Source organism: Pipistrellus kuhlii, unplaced genomic scaffold (assembly GCF_014108245.1).
Source record: "Pipistrellus kuhlii isolate mPipKuh1 unplaced genomic scaffold, mPipKuh1.p scaffold_m20_p_8, whole genome shotgun sequence".
NCBI lineage: Eukaryota > Metazoa > Chordata > Mammalia > Chiroptera > Vespertilionidae > Pipistrellus > Pipistrellus kuhlii.
The window spans coordinates 52,340,602-52,363,411 of NW_023425584.1; the positions used below are offsets into that span (position 1 = coordinate 52,340,602).

Genomic DNA, 22,810 nt, shown 5'->3' on the forward strand with positions numbered 1-22,810 from the left:
TGCCACATTTTGTCTATCTACTCATCAACTGATGGACTTTTGGGTTGTTTCCACTTTTTGGCTATTATAAATAATGCTGATATAAAAATTCATATAGAACATTTTTTATGGATACATGTTCTCAGCCCTCTTAAATATATTTACATAGTACATTGTTTGGTCATATGGTAACTCTATGTTTAAGATTTTGAAGAAATGTAAAACTGTTTTTTAAATTAGCTGTACCATTTTACCATTCCATTGACAAAGTATGAAGGTTCTGATTTTTCCACATCCTCCCCAACAGTTGTCATTATCTGATTTTTAAAAAAATTCTAGCCATTCTAGTTGGTGTGAAACAGTATATCATTGTGATTTTGATTTGTATTTCCCTAATGACTAGTAATGTCACGCAGTCTTTTCATGTGATTACTGGTCATTTGTGTATCTTCTTGGAAAAAATGTCTAGATTCTTTGCCCATTTTTCAATTGAATCATTAATTTTTTTACTGTTGAGTTTTAATAAAAAATACATTCTAGATACCAGTTCTTTATTAGATATATGATTTGCAAATATTCTCTTCCATTCTGTGGGTTGTCTTAACTTTCTTGAGGTTATACCTTGAAGCACATAAATTTTAAATTTATTTATTTTTTTCTTTTGTATGGGGCTTTTGATGTCATACCTAAGAAATTACTGGTTAATCTCAGGTCATAGAGATTTACTCCTATGTTTTCTTCTAAGAGTTTTATAGTTTTAGTTCTTACATTTAGATCTTTGGTCTACTTTGAGTTAACTTTTGTATATAGTGTGAAGTAGAGGTCCAATTTCATTCTTTTGCATGTGGGTATACAGTTGTCTTGATACCATTTGTTGAAAATACTATTCTTTCCCCCATTGAATAGTCTCTCTCTCTCTCTCTCTCTCTCTCTCTCTCTCTCTCTCTCTCTCTCTCTCTCTCTCTCTCTCTTCCTCTCTCTCTCCTCCCCATCTCTCTTTCTCCCACCCTTCCTCCCTCCGTCCCTCCCTCCCTTCCTTTCCTGCAAAAAGCTTTATTGTTCATTTGGTCCAGTGTTTGGGAGAGGGCTTCAGGGTGGTTAAAAGAATGGCTAGTAGTTTCGGGGAGAGGCTCAGGTAAACGCCAGAGACCAGGGGAATGCAGAGGGGCCTCTCAAAGGTCTCTTGGGCTCTAAAGGCTACTAGTCCTGCTTGAGAGTGAGCCTTTTGAAGAGATATTCTCCCAGCTCAGCCTGGGGGTCAGCCAGTCTTGCAGATGTTAGTCAGGTGGTCACCCATCTTCTTGATGAGTTTCACCTCTTCATCCAGGAAGTGGTTTTGCAGGAAGTCATAGAGATGAGCGTCTAAATGGGTAGATCCCAGCCCTGCAGCTTTAAAAGGGCCTGGTTCAGATTCCTCTCCAAGGCCAGGGTGGCTTCCATGGGGTCCTGAATTTTGCCCACTCATCTTGGGAAGGCTTCAGCACATCCTGGAAGAGAATGCAGCCACCCTGCTTGTTTTGCAACTTTAAGGGATGCTCAGCACTCTCACACTTCTTCTCGCCTACCTTCCTCTCCGCCCACTCAGGGAAGAAGTGGCCTACACCCTCCAGAGCCACATCTTCCCTGTAAAAATAGAAGCCCAAAGAGAGGTAGGTGTGGGAGACATGCAATGCAGTTTGGCCAGGAGGTTGACAACAGCCTCTATCTCAGTGGAATAATTCTGACAAATTTGGGAGCTTGTGGTGTTTCGGCAATAAGGAGTTAAGGTAGAAAACAACAACAGCGGTGTGTTGGCTGGTCCTGGGAGGTGATTCTGAAGGTGGTGACTGGCTAAGACATAGAGGGGTGGCCAGAGGCTGGAAGAAGGGGCGTCCCTTGGGTCTGTTTTGCCTAAACACTGTTGAAGCAAGAGACAGATCCAGGACCACCGAGGGTCCTCCCTTCCTCCCTTCCCTCCCTCCCTCCTCTCTTTCTGTCTTGGTACTCTTGTCAAAAATCAATTGATCATAAATATAATGGTTTATTTCTGGGCTCTCAATTCTATTATTTTGATCTATGTGCTTATCTTTATGCCAGTACTATATGGTCTTGATTACTATTGCTTTGTATTAAGTTTTAATATTGGTTAAGTGTGAGTCTTTCAACTTCATTCCCCCCCTCCCCCCCCCAAGATTGTCTTATCTATCCCTGATCCCTTGCAGTCTCATGAGAATGTTAGAACCAGCTTGTTAATTTCTGCAAAAGAGGAAGCTTGTATAGGGATTGTATTGAATCTGTAGATCAATTGGGTGAAGTATTGACATATTTAACAATATTAAGTCTTCTGATTCATGAATAAGGGAAGTCTTTTCATTTATTTACTTCTTTAACTTCTTTCATTGGTGTTTTGTAATTTCCAGTGAATAAATCTTGTACTTTAATTGTTAAATTTATTCCATACCTAAGTTTTTTTTTAAATTATTTTTAATTCTGTGGTAAATGGAATTAACTTCATTTTTGAATTGTTCAATGCTAGAATATAATCTTTTACTGTATATTGATCTTATAACCTGTAGCTTGCTGAACTCATTCATTAGTTCTAATAGTTTAGTGCAGTGGTAGGCAAACTCATTAGTCAACAGAGCCAAATATCAATAGTACAACAATTGAAATTTCTTTTGAGAGTCAATTTTTTTAAACTTAAACTTCTTCTAAAGCCACTTCTTCAAAATAGACTCGCCCAGGCCATGGTATTTTGTGGAAGAGCCACACTCAAGGGGTCAAAGAGCTGCATGTGACTCACGAGCCGCAGTTCGCTGACCTAGGGTTTAAAGGATTCTTTAGTATTTTGTATAGGTAAGAACATGTTATTTGCAAATGGTTATTTTATTTCCTCTTTTCTGATCTGAATTCTTATTCTCTCTCTCCTCCCTCCTTTCCATCCATTTCTCCCTCCCTCCCTTCCTCCCTTCTTTCCTTCTTTTCTTCCTCTCTCCTTTCCTTTCCTTCTTGCCATAATGTGCTGGCTAGAACTTCCAGTAATATGTTAAATAAGAGTGGAGAGAGTGAATGTCACTTATTTTTTTCCTGATCTTAAAGGGAAAGCATTCAGTGTTTCACTATTAAGTGTGATGTTAACTATGGGTTTATGTAGATGGCTTTATCAGGTTGAGAAAGTTCCCTTTTATTCCTAGCTTATTGAGTATTTTTACCCTGAAAAGGTGTTGGAGTTCATTGAGTGCTTTCTGCATCTATTGATATGATCATGTGGTGTTTGGTCTTTATTCTATTAATATAGTGTATGACATTGATTAATTTTCATGTTAAACCAAGCTACATTCTGGGGATGAGTCCCACTTGGTCATGGTGTCTAATACTTTTAATATGCTGCTAGATTATTGAAGTTTTTTGCATCTATATTCATAAGGAATTTTGGCCTGCAGTCTTTTCTTGGGGTTTCTTTGTCTGGTTGTGCTCTCAGGGTAATACTGGCCTCATAATATGAGTTGGAAATGTTGCCCCATCTTCTATTTTTTGGATGAGTTTGTAAATGACTGATATTTAAATGTGTGTTAGAATTCACCGGACAAGCCATCTGGGCCTGAGTTTTTCTTTCTAGGAAAATGTTTTATTAATAATTCAATCTCTTTACTTATTACAGATCTATTTAGATTTTCTGTTTGCTCTTGAATCACTGTTTGCTCTTGAGTCACTTTTGGTATTTTGTGTCTTTCTAAGAATTTGTCAATTTTGTCTAGGTTATCTAATTTTTGGCATAAAATTGTTCATAGTATTCCCTTACAATCCTTTTTACACCTTCAAAGTTGGTAGTAATATCCCTTTTTTATTCCTGACTTTAGTAATTTGGGTCTTCTCTTTTTATTTTGGTTAGTCTAGTTACAGTTTTGTCAATTTTATTTTTAAACGTTTATTTTCATTTGTTTTCTCTGTTGTTTTTCCATTCTCAATTTTATTTATTACTGCTATAATCTGTGTAACTTCCTTTATTCTGCTTGCTTTGGGCTTAGTTCAACTCTTCTTTGTCTTTCAAGATGGAAGATCAGGTTATTGACTTGAGATTTTTTTTTCTTTTTCAATGTAGGCATTTATAGCAATTTCGTCTAAATATTACTTTAGCTGCATCACTTACTTTTTAGTATATTGAGTTTTCGGTGTCATTCACCTAAATTTTTAAACATATTTAATGTGTTGTTTAATTTTCACATGTTTGTGAATTTCCTTCTGTTATTTATTTCAAATTTCATTCCATTGTGGTTGGAGAACATACTCTACATGATTTTGGTCCTTTTAAAAGTATTGAGGCTTGTTATATGATTTGTCCTGGACAGTGTTCCATGTGCACTTGTGTGATGAGTTCAGACATTTGTGGGCTGATCAAGGTAGGACGGGAGCACAAGATAGCAGTTTGGGCAGCATTTGGACAGGGCTGCGTGAGAGGGAAGTCCTTCACAGTGGAAGGCCTTCCAGAGACAGAGGCCACCGTCCAAAGAGGGAAGAGGGTAAGGGAACTCCAGGGAAGAGAGGAATGGGGAGGACGCTGAAGTATCCAGGTGATGCCACTCAGCAGTCTGGTGTAGGGCTCTGAGTCAGCTCTGAATGGCAGCAGCAATTGGGGGTCCTTTAAAACCATGGGTTTATCTTATCTATGGCTAGCAGATATTGGGTGCAGGTCCGCAGAGTATGTGAAGCAGATGAACTCTAACTGGCTAAAAATATGCTAATTTTGGATCTAGTTAAAACAATGGGATTTGTAAGAATTTGAGTTTGGCTTTGAACTAATGCTGCCAACCGGCTATGAAGAAGTAAACAACATAAGGACCCACATACAGGGGCCAGCTTTGGGCCGCTCACTGTAAGTTTAAGAAACATGTGTATTCTGTTTGGTGGAATGTTCTGAAAATAGATGTCTGTTAGGTCTTGGAGTGTTTGTTGTTGTTGTTGTTGTTTGTTGTTGTTGTTTGTAGATTCCTAGCGATTTTCTATGTAGATAATCATGCTGTCTATAAATAGACAATGTTTTATTTTTTTTCATATCTAATGTGTGCCATTTCTTTTTGTTGCTTTTTTGCACTGTATAGAACTTCTAATATAATGTTGAATAAGAAAGAATGGACATCATTGCCTTGTTCTTGAAGCACTCAGTCATTTGCCATTAAGTATAAAGTTAGATGTAGGGTTTTTAGTATATACTCTTTGAGAATAGTTTCCTAGTTTACTGAGAGATTTTTATTATGAATGGGTATTGGAATTTGGCAAATGCTTTTTCTTTTGCACCAATTAACTTGATCAGATGATTTTTCTGCTTTAACCTATTGAAATGGTAAATTACATTGATTAATTTTTTAATAAGTTTTGCATACCTTGAATAAATCCAATGAGGTTATAATACATATAATTTTTATACATTGCTGGATTTGGTATGCTAATGTTTTGTTAAGCATTTTTGTGCCTAAGTTCATGAGAGATGTTGGTCTATATTTTTCTCTTTTTATGTGTGCTATCTTTGCCTGATTTTGGTAGTAAGGCAATACTAGCCTTATATAATGAGTTGGGAAGCGCCCTTTCTTCTATTTTCTGAAAGAGATTATGTAAAACTGGCATTAATTCTTTTTTACATGTTTGGTAAAATTCTCCAGTAAAATTTCTGGGCCTGGAGATTTCGATTTTTAGTATTATTTTAATGTGAACTTATACTCAGAAGAACAAATGGAGCCCAGGAAGACTGTGTCCAGGAGGGTCTGGAGAAATGTGAATCTCAGTCACTATTGTTTACTACATGCCTAGGTGTCGCACTCCTTGGGTGGGGAATGTCCCACCGCTGGCCATAGGCCTTATGTATAAGGCCCATGAAATGATTTGTCTGGCCCAGCTAATGCATTAGGGGTGAGTTAATTAAATGTTTGACCAAGTAGGGCAGGCTAATTTTTAAGTTGATCATGTTGTGTGGCCTGCAAATGATGTTATATTGTAAATATCCAAATGGCCCTTGGCAGAAAAAAAGTTCCCCACTCCTGCCTTATACTGTGAGCTTCTTGTGAGTAGCCATGTGTTGGTCATTGTTGGGACCTCATCACTAAGGGTAAACACTCCATACAGATTACTGAATAAATACATCAATGATGATAGTTGGTGCTCAGTAAATCATCACCGAGTTAATGAGCTAATTTGTACTTGAACAGTGTGTTTCAAAGGCGAAAAGCACATTATTCCACAATCCAGATGCAGTGACTGCACAAGGGGTACATACGGCTGGATTTACTTTTCAAGATGACCCCCTCCCTCCATCAAGAATATTGAAAACATGATAGTAAACAAGAATAAAAAGCTAAAAAAATCCAGGCTTGCTATTTGATGTGAGACGAGACAGTGACGAATGGAGGGCGCTATTAGATAAAATGGATCCTTTTCAACCCTGTGGATTTCAGCATACTGACTTGTGCATGGACACAGAGCCTTTGCTCTTTGTACGCTTAGGAAATGCTGCCCAAAAATCTCTTACAGATTTGTTCTTATACAAAGATTCATTTCTTCTCCATGGCAGCTGTTGGTCAGCACTTGCCTCTTTCTTTCACTCCAGTCTGGCCAGCAGCCTTGCCTCTCTTTCTCTCAGGCCTCCACTGGGGCTGATTAGCAGCCCCACCTATCTGATCAGGCCCATTGATAGGCCTGGAGATGCTGATTGGCATAGAAACCAATCAATAAGAACCAAATCTGGCTGAGTGAACTGTGGAGGCAGAACCTAAGGTGGGGGCTGAGGAGGGGTTTTAAGGGCAACAGCAGTTTGGTATAAGATGTAAGAAAGCGATTCAATTTTTTAATGACCGGTTTGGGTTTGGCAGTATAGTGCATATGACTGGCTATCAGTCCAGATATAGGGATTATGTATTTTTGTCTGCCAAGAGCATCTCCTCTGATGAAAAAGGCTTTCCCCTCCATTTGAGCAATCATGTCCTATATAATCTAACTATACTACTAAAAGGGTAATATGCTAATTAGACTGGGTCAACTGGCCATCTGACTTCCTTCCAGATAAAGCCATGGTGGTAGGGGCCGAGGCAGAGGCTGTTAGGGGTGATCAGGCAAGCAGGCAGGTGAGTGGTTAGGAGCCAGTGGTCCCAGATTGCGAGAGGGATGTCCAACTGCTGGTTTAGGGGTCCCTGCTTGAACAGGGTACAGGGTGGGCTGAGGGAACCTCCCCCATGCATGAATTTTGTGCACCAGGCCACTAGTACTTCATGTAATTGGCAATGATCTAATCTAATAATAGAGGAATATGCAAATTTGTCCATTACAGGGTCTCTGCCCTCTGCTTAGGCAGCTGCAAGGTCTGGGGTAGGATAGGATATGATAGGAGGGGATAAGAAAGGAGAGGGAGAGGAAGGCAGGCCTGCATGCAGACAGGCAGAGAGGAGAAACAGAAATACAGAAAGGAAACAAGAAAACTATGCAGGAAAGAAAAAGGGAAGGAAACTGCACGCGGAAAGGGGTGGTGACCACAGGGGGTCAGAGCAGATGTGCCCAGTGAAAGGAGGAGCACCACGGGAGGAGCACAGGTGGTGTGGAGTGGGGAGCCCCGCCCAGTGTCAGGAGAAGGGTGGTGGCAGCCATTGGCCGGGAGGTGCCCATGGGACCGGGACTGAGTGGAGGACAGTCCGAGGCCTTCTGGGTGGAGGCGCTCCTGCTTCGAGGCAGCAGCACCCAGACTGCGTGGGCCTGGACCACCTCGCTGGGCCAGGTGTCCCAGGCAGGGAATGGGAGCAGGTCAGTGGTGGCAAGGCCGGGGAAGGGGCGGGCAGTGAACACCTGGCTGGGGCTGAGCCCTGGGCTGGGGGTTAACGCCCCTCTCCCCCTCAATGGAAGCTTTAAGAAGGGAAGAAGGGAGGGAAAAACTTTATAAAGGAGTCAGTAAAGAGCAGAACTAAAGAAGGAAAGAGAATATGTGAGTGAACTGTAAGAGCTACAATGAAAATCAAGTATAGTTGTATACTGGAGACAGATTTTAAAAGTAAGAATCAGAAAAGAAAAAAGATAAATAATAGTGAATAATTAGGCAGGTAGATAGATACTAAAACAGTGGAAGTAAGCAGAGAAGGATGTGGAGGAGAGAGAAAAAGGGAGGGAAGAAAAATTTTAAAGGAGAGCTGGTTATGCTTAAAAGAGGAATGGAAAGAAGGAAGAAATGGGGAAGGGAGCAAAGCAGGTCCGAGGGAGGAATGAAGAAAAAAATTAGGGTGTGAAGGAAGGAAAAGGGGAGGGAGGAAAGGGGTAAGGATAAAGGAAAGAAGGAATGTGGGCAGGGAGGGAGGGTAGTAGAAAGGTGGGGAGAAGGATGATGGAACAGAAGTAGGAAATAAGGAGGAAAGAAAAGTTTATAAATGATGAGTCAGTAGGAAAAAGTGTTACATAAAGGAGAGAGAAAAACTGAGAGGGAGAAGCCAATAAAAAAGTCAAATACAATTGTGTGTGAAGGGGATAAGAATTAAAAAAAAAAAAAAAGTTAATAGGGACAACCAGTCCAGCAGGGGAGGGCATTTAGGGGTGACCAGACAGGCAGAGTAGTTAGGCGCAGGCAGGCAGGTGAGCAGTTAGAAGGCAGAAGTTCTGGATTGAGAGAGGGATGTCTGTCAGTTTAGGCTCAATTCCCCTAACTGGCAGTTGGACATCCCCTGAGGGCTCCCAGATTGGAAAGTGGGCAGGTCGGGCTGAGGGACACCCTCCTCCCCAACACACACACACACACACACACACACACACACACACACACACGAATTTTGTGCACTGGGACTCTAGTAGATATATAATTGTATATTTTTTCTCTTTCTCATGTAAACTTTATAAGAACAAGGACCAAAGTAAGTCTCCCTAGCACTTAGAACAGGGCCAGGCACATAGCAGATGCCCAGTAAATACTTGTTGAGTAAATGAGTGCCACTACGTTTCTACAATCCACTTCCAGGTAGAATAGAAGATAAAATTGTCCTTCGAAAGGCCCGAGTTTCACCTCTGCCCCTCTGAGCCATGCTCCCCAACCCTTCTGAGCCTGTCTCCTTATAGATTTAATAGAATTTCTCTGGAGGCTCCCAAATAATGAAGTATTTGGATGGACATTTTATGGATGTCTGCCCTTCTTTTAAAAAAATATTTTTATTGACTTCAAAGAGGAAAGGAAAGGGGATAGAAACATCAATGTTGAGAATCATTGGCTGTTTCCTGCATGCCTCCTACTGGGGATCAAGCCCACAACCCAAACATGTGATCTCCGGTTCATAGGTCAATACTCAACTACTGAGCAACACTGGCTGGGCTGCCCTTTTAATATTGGCTTTTCACCGTCTCCTCCCTACCCCATCTCCCACTGGCTCTTTATCTGAGGGTTAAAGTGGGGGAGGAACTAACAATTTTTGCAATGGTTACTCTTTTTCGTTATGAAAACCTCTGAGAATGGGGACAACAGTAGAGGCCGTGAACCTTGGGGTTTAGGACAGTGTTGTCACATGGCTGCAGCTGAACTGCTGAGAAGGGGCAAGAGCAGGAGCATTCTCTGCAGAGGCTGTCAATCTCCGCCTCCCTGCAGGCTCCAGTGTAAACATCTGTACAGAGGAGACGTGAGGCATAGGCGGGAGCCCAGTGCCGCCACAGGGAGACACTTACTGTGTCACTTAAGAGACAGATACTTCAAACTGTGGGAAGGCTGGATCTCAGGAGAAAGGAGGTGACCGCTCTTACACAACTCCTACTAAAAAGACCACTACGAGTAGGTAGAACAGGGTGAAAAGTTTATATACAAGAATATAATGTTTATCTGAAATATTTACAATGTTGGTTAAAGCAATATTTTTACAACTTTTTTTCAGGTCAACTACTATGTATATTACAGGTAAGCTACAATGGTTTCATTTGCAACAATAAGAGAAAAAAAACATGTTTTAAACAAAGCTTAAAGTACTCGGGCCAATTTCAAAATGTGTCTGCTGTGCCCTTTATTTGAAGAAATCGTGCTATGACAGATAACGTGGTTTTTTAAAAATGGAAGCACTCTACCTAGAAATGCAGTGTGTGCTGCAGTTAACTTCACGAGGGTGGAAAATGTCAAGTGAATGGTTAGGCGCCTGAGTGTCAGGCCTCAGGCCTTCGCTGAGAGATGTTGAGATAACAGCCAGCTTTATCCCAACCTGGATTCTGACCCACAACCCTGGGGGCCACATACCAAAACGAAGCTATGTGTACGTCAGGGCAACCTCAGCAGAACATGAAAATCGGCTGACCCCAACCAAACTGTGAAAACGTGAGCATCAGCCCCAAGTCACAGTTGTATCTACTCAAAACTAGCTTTTACAATGAGCTATCTTAAAACTTCATAAAAATATGCATGGTTTTATTACTCTGAATATTTCTACAATACTCAAGTGGCTTTCCTTTATGTGAAAATAGGTATCCTTTCCTGAGGCCTCGAAGGGCCTTATAGCTCAGGAAATGCTGGGGGTGCAAATGTGCAAAAGGCAGGGAGGCTGCTCCAGGCTGTGGCCAGAGCTGCAGGGACTGTGCTTGGGACAGGAGAGCCGAGGCCTCCGGGTGGATGTGGTCAGCCGAGCCCTGGGGCTGGCCTGTCGGAAGCAGCCGGGGCCGCCCAGACTAGCACTGCAGCTTGCGGATGCTGCGGGAGATGCGCTTAAACTCTCTCTGCCCCTTCTGCCACCGCTTCACCGATGTGATCACCAGCTCCCCGCCCAGTTTCTGTCCCATGACCAGGTAGGGCGCATTGATGTCGTTCATCTCCTCGCAGGTGCACTGCAAGCTGTCCTTGAGCCACAGCACCGACTTCTTCAGGTCCCTTTCGGACACCCCGTTCAGCTTGTAGATGGTCTTGCTCTTGGTCTCCAGGATGATTTTCGTATCTCTGTTGATGTAGGTTATCTCCTTCACTTTTATTTTCAGTGCTACCAGAGGGGATGGAATCACTCCAGTTATAATGAGGGAATACGGGATAGAATGGGAGCTCCCCTCACCCTATTCTACGGCATATTGGTGTGACCAGGCGTGGGGGAAGGAGGAAGAGCTTCCTCGAGCAGAGGGACTGTCAGGGGCTGTGCGAAGTGAGGTGGGAGCTGGGGACAGCAGGCGCTCCATTTCTAAAGCCCCAAAGGGCCCTAGCCAGTTTGGTTCCGTAGATAGGGCATTAGCCTGTGGAAGGGTCCCAGGTTCGATTCTGGCCAAGGGCACAAGCCCAGGTTGCGGGCTTGATCCCCCCCAGCAAGGAGATATGCAGGAGGCAGCCAATTAATGATTTTCTCTCATCATTGATGTTTCTCTCTATTTCTCTCCCTTCCTCTCTGAAATCAATTAAAAAAAAAATTAAAGCCTCAAAGGGTTTGCCTTGCACTTTGTTTCAAATCAAAACTCCTTCTGTGAGACTCATTTGACTTTCCTAGCCTGACTAGTGTTTGTGTGTAGGTCGCACGTGGTTTGTGCTTTGCTCTCAACAAAGGGCTTCCCCTATTGGAAACGTCAGCATGAAAAGAAATGCCTGACTCTTAGGTGAAACGTGATCTTCTGTGGCTGTAAACTTTAAACTCAATTAATTAGGTCGGATAGGTTTTTGGACAAACCTGTAAGGAAATTATATCACACAATCATTGTTTTCTAAAGAACAGACTACAGGGAAGGAGAGATGATCTTACAGCTGCATTTGATTTGGTAAAGTAACTAGGAGAAAAATATCCAAGACTCTTTTTAAGAGCACATGTTTAGCTGTAAAAGTGTTTTTCTGAAGACCTCATCCTCATATGCTATCATTTGCCTGTCCAAGGCCAGGGCGTTTACAGATCATGTATGTACTGTTTCCAAAATGGATATTGGACTCATTAGAATGCTAAGACCAAAAGTAAATGGTTTACATAAAAGACACATTTTATAGTCATAAACAGCATGCTTTGGGACAGAAAACCCTGCAAACATACATGGTGGAATTCCATTTCAAGAATCCATGAAGGCAGAGAAAGGACAGAATTTTAAGGTTGGAAGAAATCGGCCAGTTAAAAATCTCCTGTTGGCACATGAAGAATCTGAATTCCAGAGAAACGGAGTGACTTACACAAGGTCATCCAGTTGGGTAGTGTCCTGGCTGAGCCGAGTTTTCAGAACTCCGGTTCCCAAACCTCCTAGAATACCAGTGTGGTCTCATAAGGCAACTTCCAGGTTCTTGCCCTGGTTGGAGCATTAACTCTCCCAACTGAATGTGCCCTAAGACTCTTGGTGCCACTGACAACTGCTCTATAGAGATATGTGTGAGTCTAACGTCCTGACTTTGACGGCGTTTGAGTCATTGGTGAAATTAGTAATAAAGGAAGAGTACTGTGTGTATGTGAGCATCACTGCTTCAGTGGTTTCTTTCTATCTTAAAAAGAGAATTTGACTAAGATTTTTTTTTTTTTCCAACTCTAAAATGAATAAAGCTCAGCCAGGTAAATCAAGGACACTGTGACTTAGCCAACCATGTATTTTTCTGATACGCCTCTGAACCATCCCTCCGAGTTCTCAGAGTTTGTGAGACGTATATAGTGGAATACGTCTTGTGGCCTCTGTATAAGGTGTGGGGGTGGGGACGACATATGGTGAGAGCAGTGATTACAGAGAGAGCATGTGTGAATTTTGCTTGGTCAAATTAAACATTCTTGAGCTCCAAACTTTAAAAAAATCATCACTTTGACCCAGAGGGAACATTTATCACTCTTGTTTCTCCAGCTTTAAAATAGCCAACATTGCAAAAGATTACCCTGGGGAAACATCAGGCCCTTCCTCCCTGGATTCTCAGCTGGGACCAAATATAGGGAATTAAAGTCCCAGAACAACATTTCCTGCCCTGGAAGATGAGAATGGGGATACAGGATGTGATAATCACCATCCGATTCAACAACAGGTTGTATGCTAAAGCAGATGGTTGGGCCTTTGTTTCTTCACCAGTACTTTCAGGTCTGAAATAAGGTTGGAGACTGTTTTTCTACATTCCCCTGTACTTCAGGTGTGCAATGAGTGTGATGTTAAATACCTCAGATTTTTATCCTCGTTCCTTCTATCATTCCATAACTTCCCAAAGTACAGAGGCGATATAGAATACTGCTTATAAACCAGGGGTATATAATGTACTTCCTGTAAGGTAGGTTCATTAGCCCTTTTGAGACAAAAATGAATGTGGGGAAATAGAAAACAAAGCTTGTGAGGTATCTACATGTGTGGTACTTTAAATGTAACGACTTATATGTTGTTTTGAAAGGCTTTTTCCTCTAAGGAGAAAGAACACTAGCACTACCCCCACTCCTCCCCATTTTTTTGGCCCAGTCTTGACAGAGCATCCTTAGGAAGGTCTTGTGTGTGTGTCTGCATGTCTCCTAAATTGCTGTTTTGGAGCCCCATAATATAATCAACATTTTTGTGGAAGTCAGGAGGGAGATCTGGATTAAATCTAGTGTAAAGGACATAAACTGTCAGAAGAAGATATAAACTTTAATATATATTTTATTAAAATTATTTTTTCATCTCTTACCCTTAATCATATCTGGTAGCATAAAGCTAGGAACTGTTGATTAAGACCCTGGAGATTTGGATTGCTGCCGCCCACATGACAGGCCTTGAGAGTTGTATATATTTGAATATACACCTATGAAACACTAGCATCCCACTTGTGGCTCTTGCAGAGGGGAAGGACTGGTTGGGACAGAGTTGCCTCCTCTCTTTGTCTCTTTGGCATGGGACTCTTCTCCTAAAGCTGGGTCTCTGGTTGTTCTCAGCTAAGGGTAAACCCAGACACCTACTGGGAGTTATAAGGAGCAGGGTTAGGAGTATCTCAGAGTTTCAGGGAACTGACCAAACCTGAGATTTCTTGCGGGGGGCACTCCTCAACAGTGGGAGCTGCAGTAATTTCTCTCAGTCTCAAGTACTTTGTTGAGGATGTAGAATTAGTAATACAGACCTGTTAGAGGCCACTATTGTTTGATAGAGCAGGGATCACATCTGTTTACCAGTAAGGTTAGCCTTCTGCCTCAGTGAATGCATCTATGGGGTATCAACTACTTAAACACATCAAAAGTTGCCTGCATTGGGAATGGGATGAAAACTAGAATGCCTCAGGAGTCTGACTGAAGTTCTTGGCCAGTCCCAACTCTGAATCTGGCATTGACCCGTGTCTAGCTGTGCTCCTCCCTCACCCTGGAGGCCTGAGGACAGCAGATAGGGTGCTGATTGAGTCCTACATGGACAGTCTCCAACCATCTTCCCTCTTTTAATATTCCCTTAAGGGTAGTGATTTGCACTCTATGGAACTTGAGTAACATATCACACATTATTTATTGTCCCCAAGCACCATGTCCTCAGGGATCTTTCCTGTATCTTGCCTAGTAAATTCCTGAGCTTATTTCTTCTTTTTTAAATTCAAGGAATCCCTCTTCCAATTATTAACCAGTATCCTGGATATAGTCACTGATGGTTATGAATAAAATAAGAATATTTTAGTTTGTGGCCAACGTAATGCCTTCAATGTGTGTAGCTAGGGCTAATATTTACATTCCCATCCCTGGTGCACATGTCAAGTGTCAGAAAGACCCCATGGCTCAGAATAAGGCTTGCTGGCGAGAAAAAGCCCAAGTAAAATGAAAATATGCCACTGGAAATTAATAATCTGAATAATTCTCATTAATTGATTATTGCTTAGCAGAATGAATAGACTCATCTGAAAAGATACAACTCATTATAAGACTGGGAGGAAACACAGGGAGGAAACTAGGATAGAGCAAGTTAGTTGACTTTAGGAAAGGTGCATGGATGGTATTGGTATTTTACGTCTTCATGATTTGCACCTTACGTTTTACTGGTAAATAAAACTTTTGAATGTTTTGCTGTTGGTGGTGTATTACTTACCAAAATCATTTTTACAAAGAGTTTCCATTATGTCGTTGTCATCCTCGTTTTTATTTTTGCAGGCTTCACAGACCTTTGGAGCTAGAAAGGTGAAAATTGAGTAAGTTTGCTTAAAAGAGAACAGCAGGTGGCGTTTGTAAACAACTCAAAGGGCTTACCCAGGCAAGAGTAGCTGGACCCCAGCTTCTGTCTCCTTTAAAAAAGAAGGACCAGTCGTTCATTCCTAAAGAAGTCTCCATGCCTACTATTTTTTGATGGACAAAATGCCCGTGGGCTCTGCTTAATAATACATGGTGAATCCCAAAGGAAAAGGGCGCTTGGGGCAGAGTGTGCAGGCTTTTTAGTTTTTTCTCCCCATCTCCGGGACAAACTCAGTCCCTGAAAAAGTTGTTCCCAAAAGGCTCTCTGAGGAGAAAGCACCAGAAGACTCTTGAGAGATTTTGGAAAACCAACCACCAACGATGGCCAAAATATTGACTTTCTCGGCTGAAGGACAACAGTGCAGCCTGTCTTTGCTGGGCTCCAGAGTAGAGCTCTGTGTCTCAGGAGAAGCATTTCAAGGTATTTTTAAGACTGCACAGGCGAAGGTGGCTCATGGTGTAAGGGTCACCTAGGGGCTCGTTCCCACCATGGAAACACCTTGGGAAACTCAACAGCCTGCTCTAACCGGTTCTGCATCACCTGGAGCTTTCTGCCAGGTTTGTGCTCCAGTTAAGCAACATTTATTTCATTTTTATCTTTGTCCCTTGGGGAAGGTTCTTCTTGCTCTTCTTTGTTTGTTTCAAATTCTCAAAAACAAACTCACAAACCAAAAAAACCAGCCTACCAAACTACAAAGCAGCTTTTCCTGAAGTTTACCAACACTGAAGCCAACTGCCTCTGGGGTCTGACCCCACCTAGGAATGTGCAGGAGCACAAAGATCAGAGAGCCTGCTGACGGCTCTTCTAAAACAGTTTGATTTCCTGGGAAAAGGGAAAACAACAACAACAAAGGAAGGAACATTTCTCCATTTATCAGTGTTCTGTCTTGAAAACTTAGGTGAAATTTGATTTTCATTAATATGAAATTGAATGTTCATAGAAAAAAATCTTTGTGATTCATGACAGAACAGTTATTTGTCAAGTTACAAAAATGGCAGAGCCCATTTTGAAGACCTCTACACGTTTATTTTTATTTTGAGAAAGTGGCTTTTGGGAAAAAGGTAGTGTATAATGTCGGTGCCGATAGTGGAAAGAAATAAACAAAAGCAACACACATAAAACTGCCCTTTCCTCCCCTCGCTCAAACAAAATGAAACATTTCCAATTAGGAGCTCTAGGAATGTATATAAAATGTTACTAACCTGTGTTGGTTGGTCTGTGGTGTATGTTGGACAAATGTTTGAAATATGCCAAACATTTGCAATAAATTAGAAATCTAACCAATAAGATGATTGCACACTCACGGTGCCTGCCAGGAAAGATTGCTGAGCAACTTTGCATTTTCTTTAACTAACGATGGCTGTAGGAAAACAATTAGGGATTGAAAGGGAGATGCTGCTGGAGCCCTGAAGGGGATTAGGAAGCCCCGTTCCCCTCCCAGGAGGGTACCTAAGTCAGTGCAGACTCCTTGTGTATGTTTTGCTTTCAGGAAAAATATCAAGAGCCCATGAGGTTTTCATTGCTTTGATGGTTTTTGCACAGGAACTCCCCGTTTTCTAAAAACTTGGGAAACTCCTCTTTTTTTCTTTGCATGGCTAATTAAAACCACTCCTAAGATAAAAGCTGATTTATGACAGAAAATGACTCCTGGAGATTCCCTTCATGTCCTCTTCCTCAGACACCTGAGCAGTAATAACCAATGCTCCATTTTCAACACGCAGAGCCAGATGCTCACCAATCCCTCCCCACAGGACCATTTCCAAGCCCCCACACTCCCCTGGTTGCAAAAATAATTTTATATCATATGGAAAAGATGCCGTTCAGTTATTGATTTTCTTTTCTTTTTTAACTGTCCCTAAGAAAGGTATAACTGGAATAACTCGGGAGGGGAGTGAGAGGCGTGTGTATCTAAGATTTATCACAATGACACACTCTGGCAAGGAGAGCGTCCGCCCGCTAGGTCTGGCACCGCAGGAGGGGACGCATCGGGGATGTGGGGCGGGGACCTCGGAATTTCCTCCGGAAAGTCTTCAGAAAAGCTCAGAGGGAGGGAAGAAAGGGGAAGGCAGGCTTACCTTCCTCGGTGGCCGGCAGGAGATGGTCGCTGCTGGCGAGGGGGATGCAGAGGTCGTTGTCCTGGGGGAAACGGTCACACTCGAGCATGTCGGGCCAGGGGAAGCCGAAGGCGGACATGACCGGGGCGCAGCGGTCCTTCACCTGCACGCAGAGCGAGTGGCAGGGCTGGATGATCTCATCCAGGTCGTCGAGGCACACCGGCGCGAAGAGCGAGCACAGGAACTTCTTGGTGTCCGGGTGGCACTGCTTCATAACCAGGGGGATCCAGGCGCCCGCCTGCTCCAGCACCTCCTTCATGGTCTCGTGGCCCAGCAGGTTGGGCAGCCGCATGTTCTGGTACTCGATGCCGTGGCACAGCTGCAGGTTGGCCGGGATGGGCTTGCAGTTGCTGCGCTTGTAGGAGAAGTCGGGCTGGCCGAAGAACAGCCCGCGCGCCGGGCCCAGGCAGCAGTGCGAGGCGAGGGCCAGCAGCAGCAGCGAGCCGGGGCCCCGCGGCGGCATGGTGGGCGCGCGGCCGGGGCGGAGAGCGGAGCGGGGAGGCGCAGGCGCCGCGGCCGGAGCGGGTCCCGGCCCGCTGCTCGCTCGCTCGCTCGGCCCGGCTCCGGGGCCTGGAGAGTGGGCGGCGGGACGGCCGGGCGCAGGGAGGCCGGGCCGTGGGCAGGACTGCGCGGGCGAGGACCGCTCCGCTCGGCTTTCGTGCTGCAAGCCCGGGCTCAGCTCAGGGGGGCTCCGACCCGGGGAAGCAGTGTGTGCAACTGCTGGGGCCCAGCCAGACTTCTCTTGGCCTTTTGAATGCAAATCTTGGAGGCGGGGGGAGCAAGGGAGGAGCCAGTGGAGAGTAATCTGAGGAGGGCTGGTCACTACCTACTTGGTCTGGGTTTTCTTTTGAGAATGTCCCTCTGGCGCTCCCGGGAAGGGAATGCTGGCCGCCCCCACACACCCCAATAGGTGCGGCCGAGCGCGCGCCCTCACGGGTCGCTTTAAACTACAAATAGACCAGCCTGGCAGCTGCGCCCCAACAGTGAGCGTGCGGGGCGGGGGCTGGAGAGATCGGGGACCCCCGGACGCGATGGGCGGCCTTGCCTCCAGGTCCCGGCGGAAATGCACTCAGCGCCCCCCGCCCCTCGCGGGGATGCAGTTCCCCATGACGAAGGCCCGACCAGGGACTGTGTGACCCCATCCTGAAGTTTCTGTTCTGAACCGGGGCTTTTCGGGGGTGGGGGTGGGGTGGGGGGCACGGGACTGCATCTCCCGGCGCCAGCCGGCGGGCATTCAGGTCTTTGTGCCTTCAGCTTGCACCTGGGACCTGTCCGCCCCAGGCCCACACAGTGACCAAGTACGTGTGCTCCTCCCTGACCTTTAAAAAAAAAGATGTAGTTACCAATAAAGTTGTAGGAGCGAAACCTCTGACATGGAAAAGAAGACGCTGTGGTGGTTCTGTTGTTGGGGTCGGTCTAGATTTTGCTGCTGTGGAGACGCCTCTGCAGAGTCTCCTCTGCATCACACACCGCTGCCCACCACTCCCTGGCTTGGGATCCTAAAACACACAGGCCTTGGAGCGGGGGAGCTCGGAGAACCGGAGGATGGGCCTCCTCTGGGCGCGGCTTGTAAGGGCTAGTGCTGGGCACAAGGGACTGGCAGACAATGTGCCCGGTGGGCAGGCTGGGAAAGAAGGGGGGGTGGCAGAGGAAGGAGCCCCGTCTAGAGACCCACGAGGACTAGCGTCGATTCAACTACCCTGCCTATGCCAGCGGGGTGGCTCGTGTGCAGGCAGAGGTGAACACACAGGCCTGCCTCTCCCTTCCTGGACTGCAAATGGTAAGCTCATAGCTGTCAACTGGAACTGTTGGAGTGCCAGCAGAGGGAAGGTGTGTGGTGGGGGCCTCCTTTCCCCTCATCGCCCCAAGTCTTTCCTAGGGGCAGGTGGTCTCCTCTTTGGCTTCCCAATCAGGTGGGCGACGCAGATCCAGAGATAATCCTGCAAAAGCGAGCCGCCAGGGTTCTTTCCTAAGGCGCGAGCATTATTGCTCCGTCCACTTGGAGCCATCAACTGGCCGTGTCCTCACCCCCCCCCCCCTTATTTCCCTCTGTTCCTGAAGGATGGGTTGGCCTGGCAACCCCAAGTGGTCCCGCTCTCGCTCTCTCAGTGGTCCCACTGCTTAGAGGAGGGAGTTAATGTGTGGGCGGTGAGAGCTCATGCTGTATCTCCTGGGGAAAGTCGCTGTCTGTGTGGGAGAGCATCTTCTGGACAAGAATCTGAGCGCCCCCCCCCCCCCCCCCAAATCCAAAAGTCCGGCTTCCATCTTTCCTCCTGCTGGGGAAGGGCCAGGGCGGCAGCAAAAGGCGGCTCTTCCGCCGAATCGGTCGTAGGCCTTTTCGTTTTCAGGAAAGCCCCAAGAGGACGAAAAGCCCCGCTCCCAAGACACAGTATTTTGAAAATAAACCCCAAAACGAAAGGAACACATTTAGAATCAAACAGCTCATCAGAGCCAGAGCTGGGAGAGATTCTGGAACTTGAGGGCAGGGATGGAATGAAGGCTCTCTCGCCGCCTCCCCCTCTCCCTGCACCCAGCTTTCTTCGGGTGTCAGACCCTCTAGTGCGGAGCTGTAGGAGCCCAGAGCGGGTGGGCTTGTGTGGGGCGGGCACCTCCGCACACCCATTGTTTGGGGGAGTCCGGCGTCCCGCTGGCCGCCAGGGGGAGCCGGGAGCTGCAGCGGGGTCTCCATCGCCGCGGCGCCTCCGGTCCGGTTCTCACCCGCCAGGTCCCAGGGCCCGCGGCCCTCCTCTTACCCGCGCTGCCCAGCCTCGACTCCCCTTGCCCAGGCCGCGGCCTCCCGCCCACTCTGCGTCCTGTCCCAGCCCCTCTCCGTCCCCGCTCGCGCCCAGGTAAGCGCACGCCCGCGGGCCAGGCGCGCCCCGGGTGCGAGCTGATTGAGGGGGACTAGCTGATTGAGGGAGGGCAGGAGAATAACCTCCCATGGGAATGGGAGCTCAAGCGTGGACCTTGTGAAAAGCGCACGAAAGCGGATGCCTCCCCCCTCCCCCCCCCCCCAGCCGGGGTCGCTGTGCCACCGCAGAGGGACCCGCTCACGTGTGCGCAGCCAGGCCGCGGCGCCTGCACCCCAACTCCGCTGCGCTCTGGGCTGGCCTTCAGGCCCAGGGCCTCAGCCTAAGGGTCTTCGTAGATCCTTGCCACTTATCGAAAACGGCCGAAGGCTTTTGCTTTTACAGACCAAGAGCCATGGCTTATCTCGGCGAGCCCTCCCTCTCCCCCCCCACCCCCCACCTCAGGTCCATTTAGTACTTGCCTGTTTTAGGAAGGAAAGGATTCATGCAAACCCAGGTGTAAGGGGTGGTGGGCGGCAATTCCTCTGGCAGCCTGCTTAAAGGGGGCTGCCTGCCCAGGGGTTCCTGGTGATGGGATTGATACTCGCCCCTTCCCCCATCCCAGCCTCACCATGCACACAGTGAACAGCATCCCACCCAAAGGCTGCAGGCCTGAAGATGAGCCTCCACAATCCGTGTTTCAGATGTGCACCCCCTGCTCGGCTTTAGTGTCTGGGCTGGCAGGACACTGGCTCTCATTCTCAGAGGCTCCGCTCTGCTGGAGGGGTCCCTGACTCCTGTGTCTGCTATATCCACGGAGAGCCTGGGAAATGCAGCCTCTTGCTTCCACTGGGGAATAGCAAAGTTAAGGCCTATGGACTCATATCTGAGAGGAAGTGCAAGCAGAAAGGGGGAGAACAAGTGTAATATGAGGCTTCCTCATTCTCAAAGTCCAGCACTGGCTTCAGAGGGGCAACCCCGAATTGGAAACAAGTTTCTTAGCCCCCAAATAACTGCAGCCCTGACCCACCCTTCCTTTCTGTTTGTAAGATTGGGTTTCCCTGTGTTCGGTAGGACAAGGGTCTCAAGGCCTGGCCCGTTACAACTAGTAAATGCCATTCTTGCTACATGTTAAAGTGTAGCCCAGGATTTTGTAGGCACTGTAAACCTCCTAAGTGTGACCATGTCTCAATGGGATAAGTTTGACCAACTGCAGAGAAGAAATCAACATGTCATTAACCAGATGGTGTGTACCAGTGGCTAAGGCTCCCTTTGGCGAGGCAGAGCTTTGGATGTGAATTCCCTGTCTTCTCTACTTGCTGCAAGCAGATACAAGAACCTTGTTACAGCCACTTCTCCTAGAATAGAACACTCCAAGCAAGCAAACCCCCTGAGTTCTCTAACACTTGCTCCTTATTAAAGGCAGGACTTTCTGGGAGGCTTTAAGCCTTGACAGCAACTCCTGAATGGGGAAAGATGGAGTTAGCTAAGGCAGGCCCTGGCCGGCCTGGGTAGCCTGGTGAACCACAATCCCTTAGCCCAGGCCAACAGGTTATACTAACAGACCTACTGTGGGGCTGTCTCCTGAAAGCCTCACTGCTGCCCGGCAGGCAGGTGTGACTATTACTTTGCAAATGTGTCAGTAGTTGTGAGGAAACGGAGGCACAGAGAGGTTATGTCACTGGGGCCCGGTCACACTGTGAGGGGTCCAGCTCCTGGTGTTAACATGCTGGCTTTAGGGACTCCTCTTGATCCAGTGGGTGTTTCGCTGGGCTTTCATCAGCGGGCAGGTGGGTGATGTCAACTTCTGTCCTGGGGCGGTGATCCTGCGCCATCCCTGCTACCCAGTGGAGTGTGGGGCTGCGTGGCCCGCCAGCCCCAGCATATTTCGGTGGGATTCGCTGCAGCCATCTGGTGGCGCCATTTCCCAAAGAGATGGTCCCTCTAGGGTTGCTATGTGGCTTCCGTTACCTGGTTGAGGCTCTGAGATATTTTACATTTTACATGTTGGGCGCAATGCTGGCCTTCTTTCGCGGGTGGGTGGGTTACCTCATTCCTTCGGCTTTGGCACTCCCTGCCTCTGTGCCCCGCGGCGAGGACACAGGCCGCGCTGGAGGGGAAGCTTCCCGGGACAAGCCTCCAGGAGGGGCGGGAGGGGGGCTGGTGCCTGCGGCCCCTCGCCGCAGGCTCTGGGATCCCTCGGGCCCTCGGACCCCAAAGGAGTCAGGCGCGGATACCCCATAACGAGGTCAGGGCAGGGGCCCCCAGATCGAAGTTGGAAAAGCAAACGAAAGATCCGGGGAGGCTCCGACTTGGCGGGGGCGGGGGCGGGGGCAGGGGCGGGAGCCGCGAGGGAGGCCTGGGCCGGTGCCCGCTTCCCCAGTCCCGGCTGAGGACGTGGAGCTCGGCGTCCCCCTTTCCTCAGGGTGGGCGCGCAGGCCTAGGAAGTTCGCGGCGGGGAGGCGGGAGGCGGGAAGCCAGATTGCCTCTGCATTCCGCTGGACACCGGGCGCAGGGTTCCCGATGATGTCAATGATGTCCTTGGGGGCGAAACAGGAGCCATCCTGGGCCACCTGGTGGGCAGAGCTGTAACAGCGCCTGGTGGGTGCGCCCGAAGCCAGTGTGAAGGTCAGGTTCCCCATACCTCTTTGTGCCAAGTACAGAACTTGCTCCATGGGAAAGGCCTGAAGGCAATGAATGGATGGGTGCTTTCGGAGTTCAGTAGAAAGACTAAAAAAGTTAAACCTACAGGCGCTCTCCCTCTCGAGAGCCCGCCCGAATCTTTCAGTTTCCTTCCCCCTCCCTCCCTCCTTCCCTTCACACACCCTTCTTCCCATTACCTTCCTCACTCCCATGCTCCTTTCTTTGCCACTATAA

At 46.8% G+C, this 22,810-nt stretch overlaps 1 protein-coding gene and 1 pseudogene across 1 annotated transcript; both read right to left on the reverse strand.

The window, feature by feature from the left end:
- Positions 1-1,179: 1,179 nt before the first annotated feature.
- On the reverse strand, positions 1,180-3,323 carry LOC118711319 (annotated as a pseudogene).
- Positions 3,324-9,734: 6,411 nt separating this feature from the next.
- Positions 9,735-18,018, reverse strand: SFRP2 (secreted frizzled related protein 2). Its single transcript, XM_036424447.2, has 3 exons — positions 17,106-18,018; positions 14,890-14,970; positions 9,735-10,916 (listed from the first exon to the last, which is right to left on the reverse strand). Exons 1-3 carry the CDS (start codon positions 17,605-17,607, stop codon positions 10,612-10,614), a joined length of 888 nt encoding a protein of 295 aa, XP_036280340.1. The 5' UTR covers positions 17,608-18,018; the 3' UTR covers positions 9,735-10,611.
- Between the last annotated feature and the right edge of the window lie 4,792 nt (positions 18,019-22,810).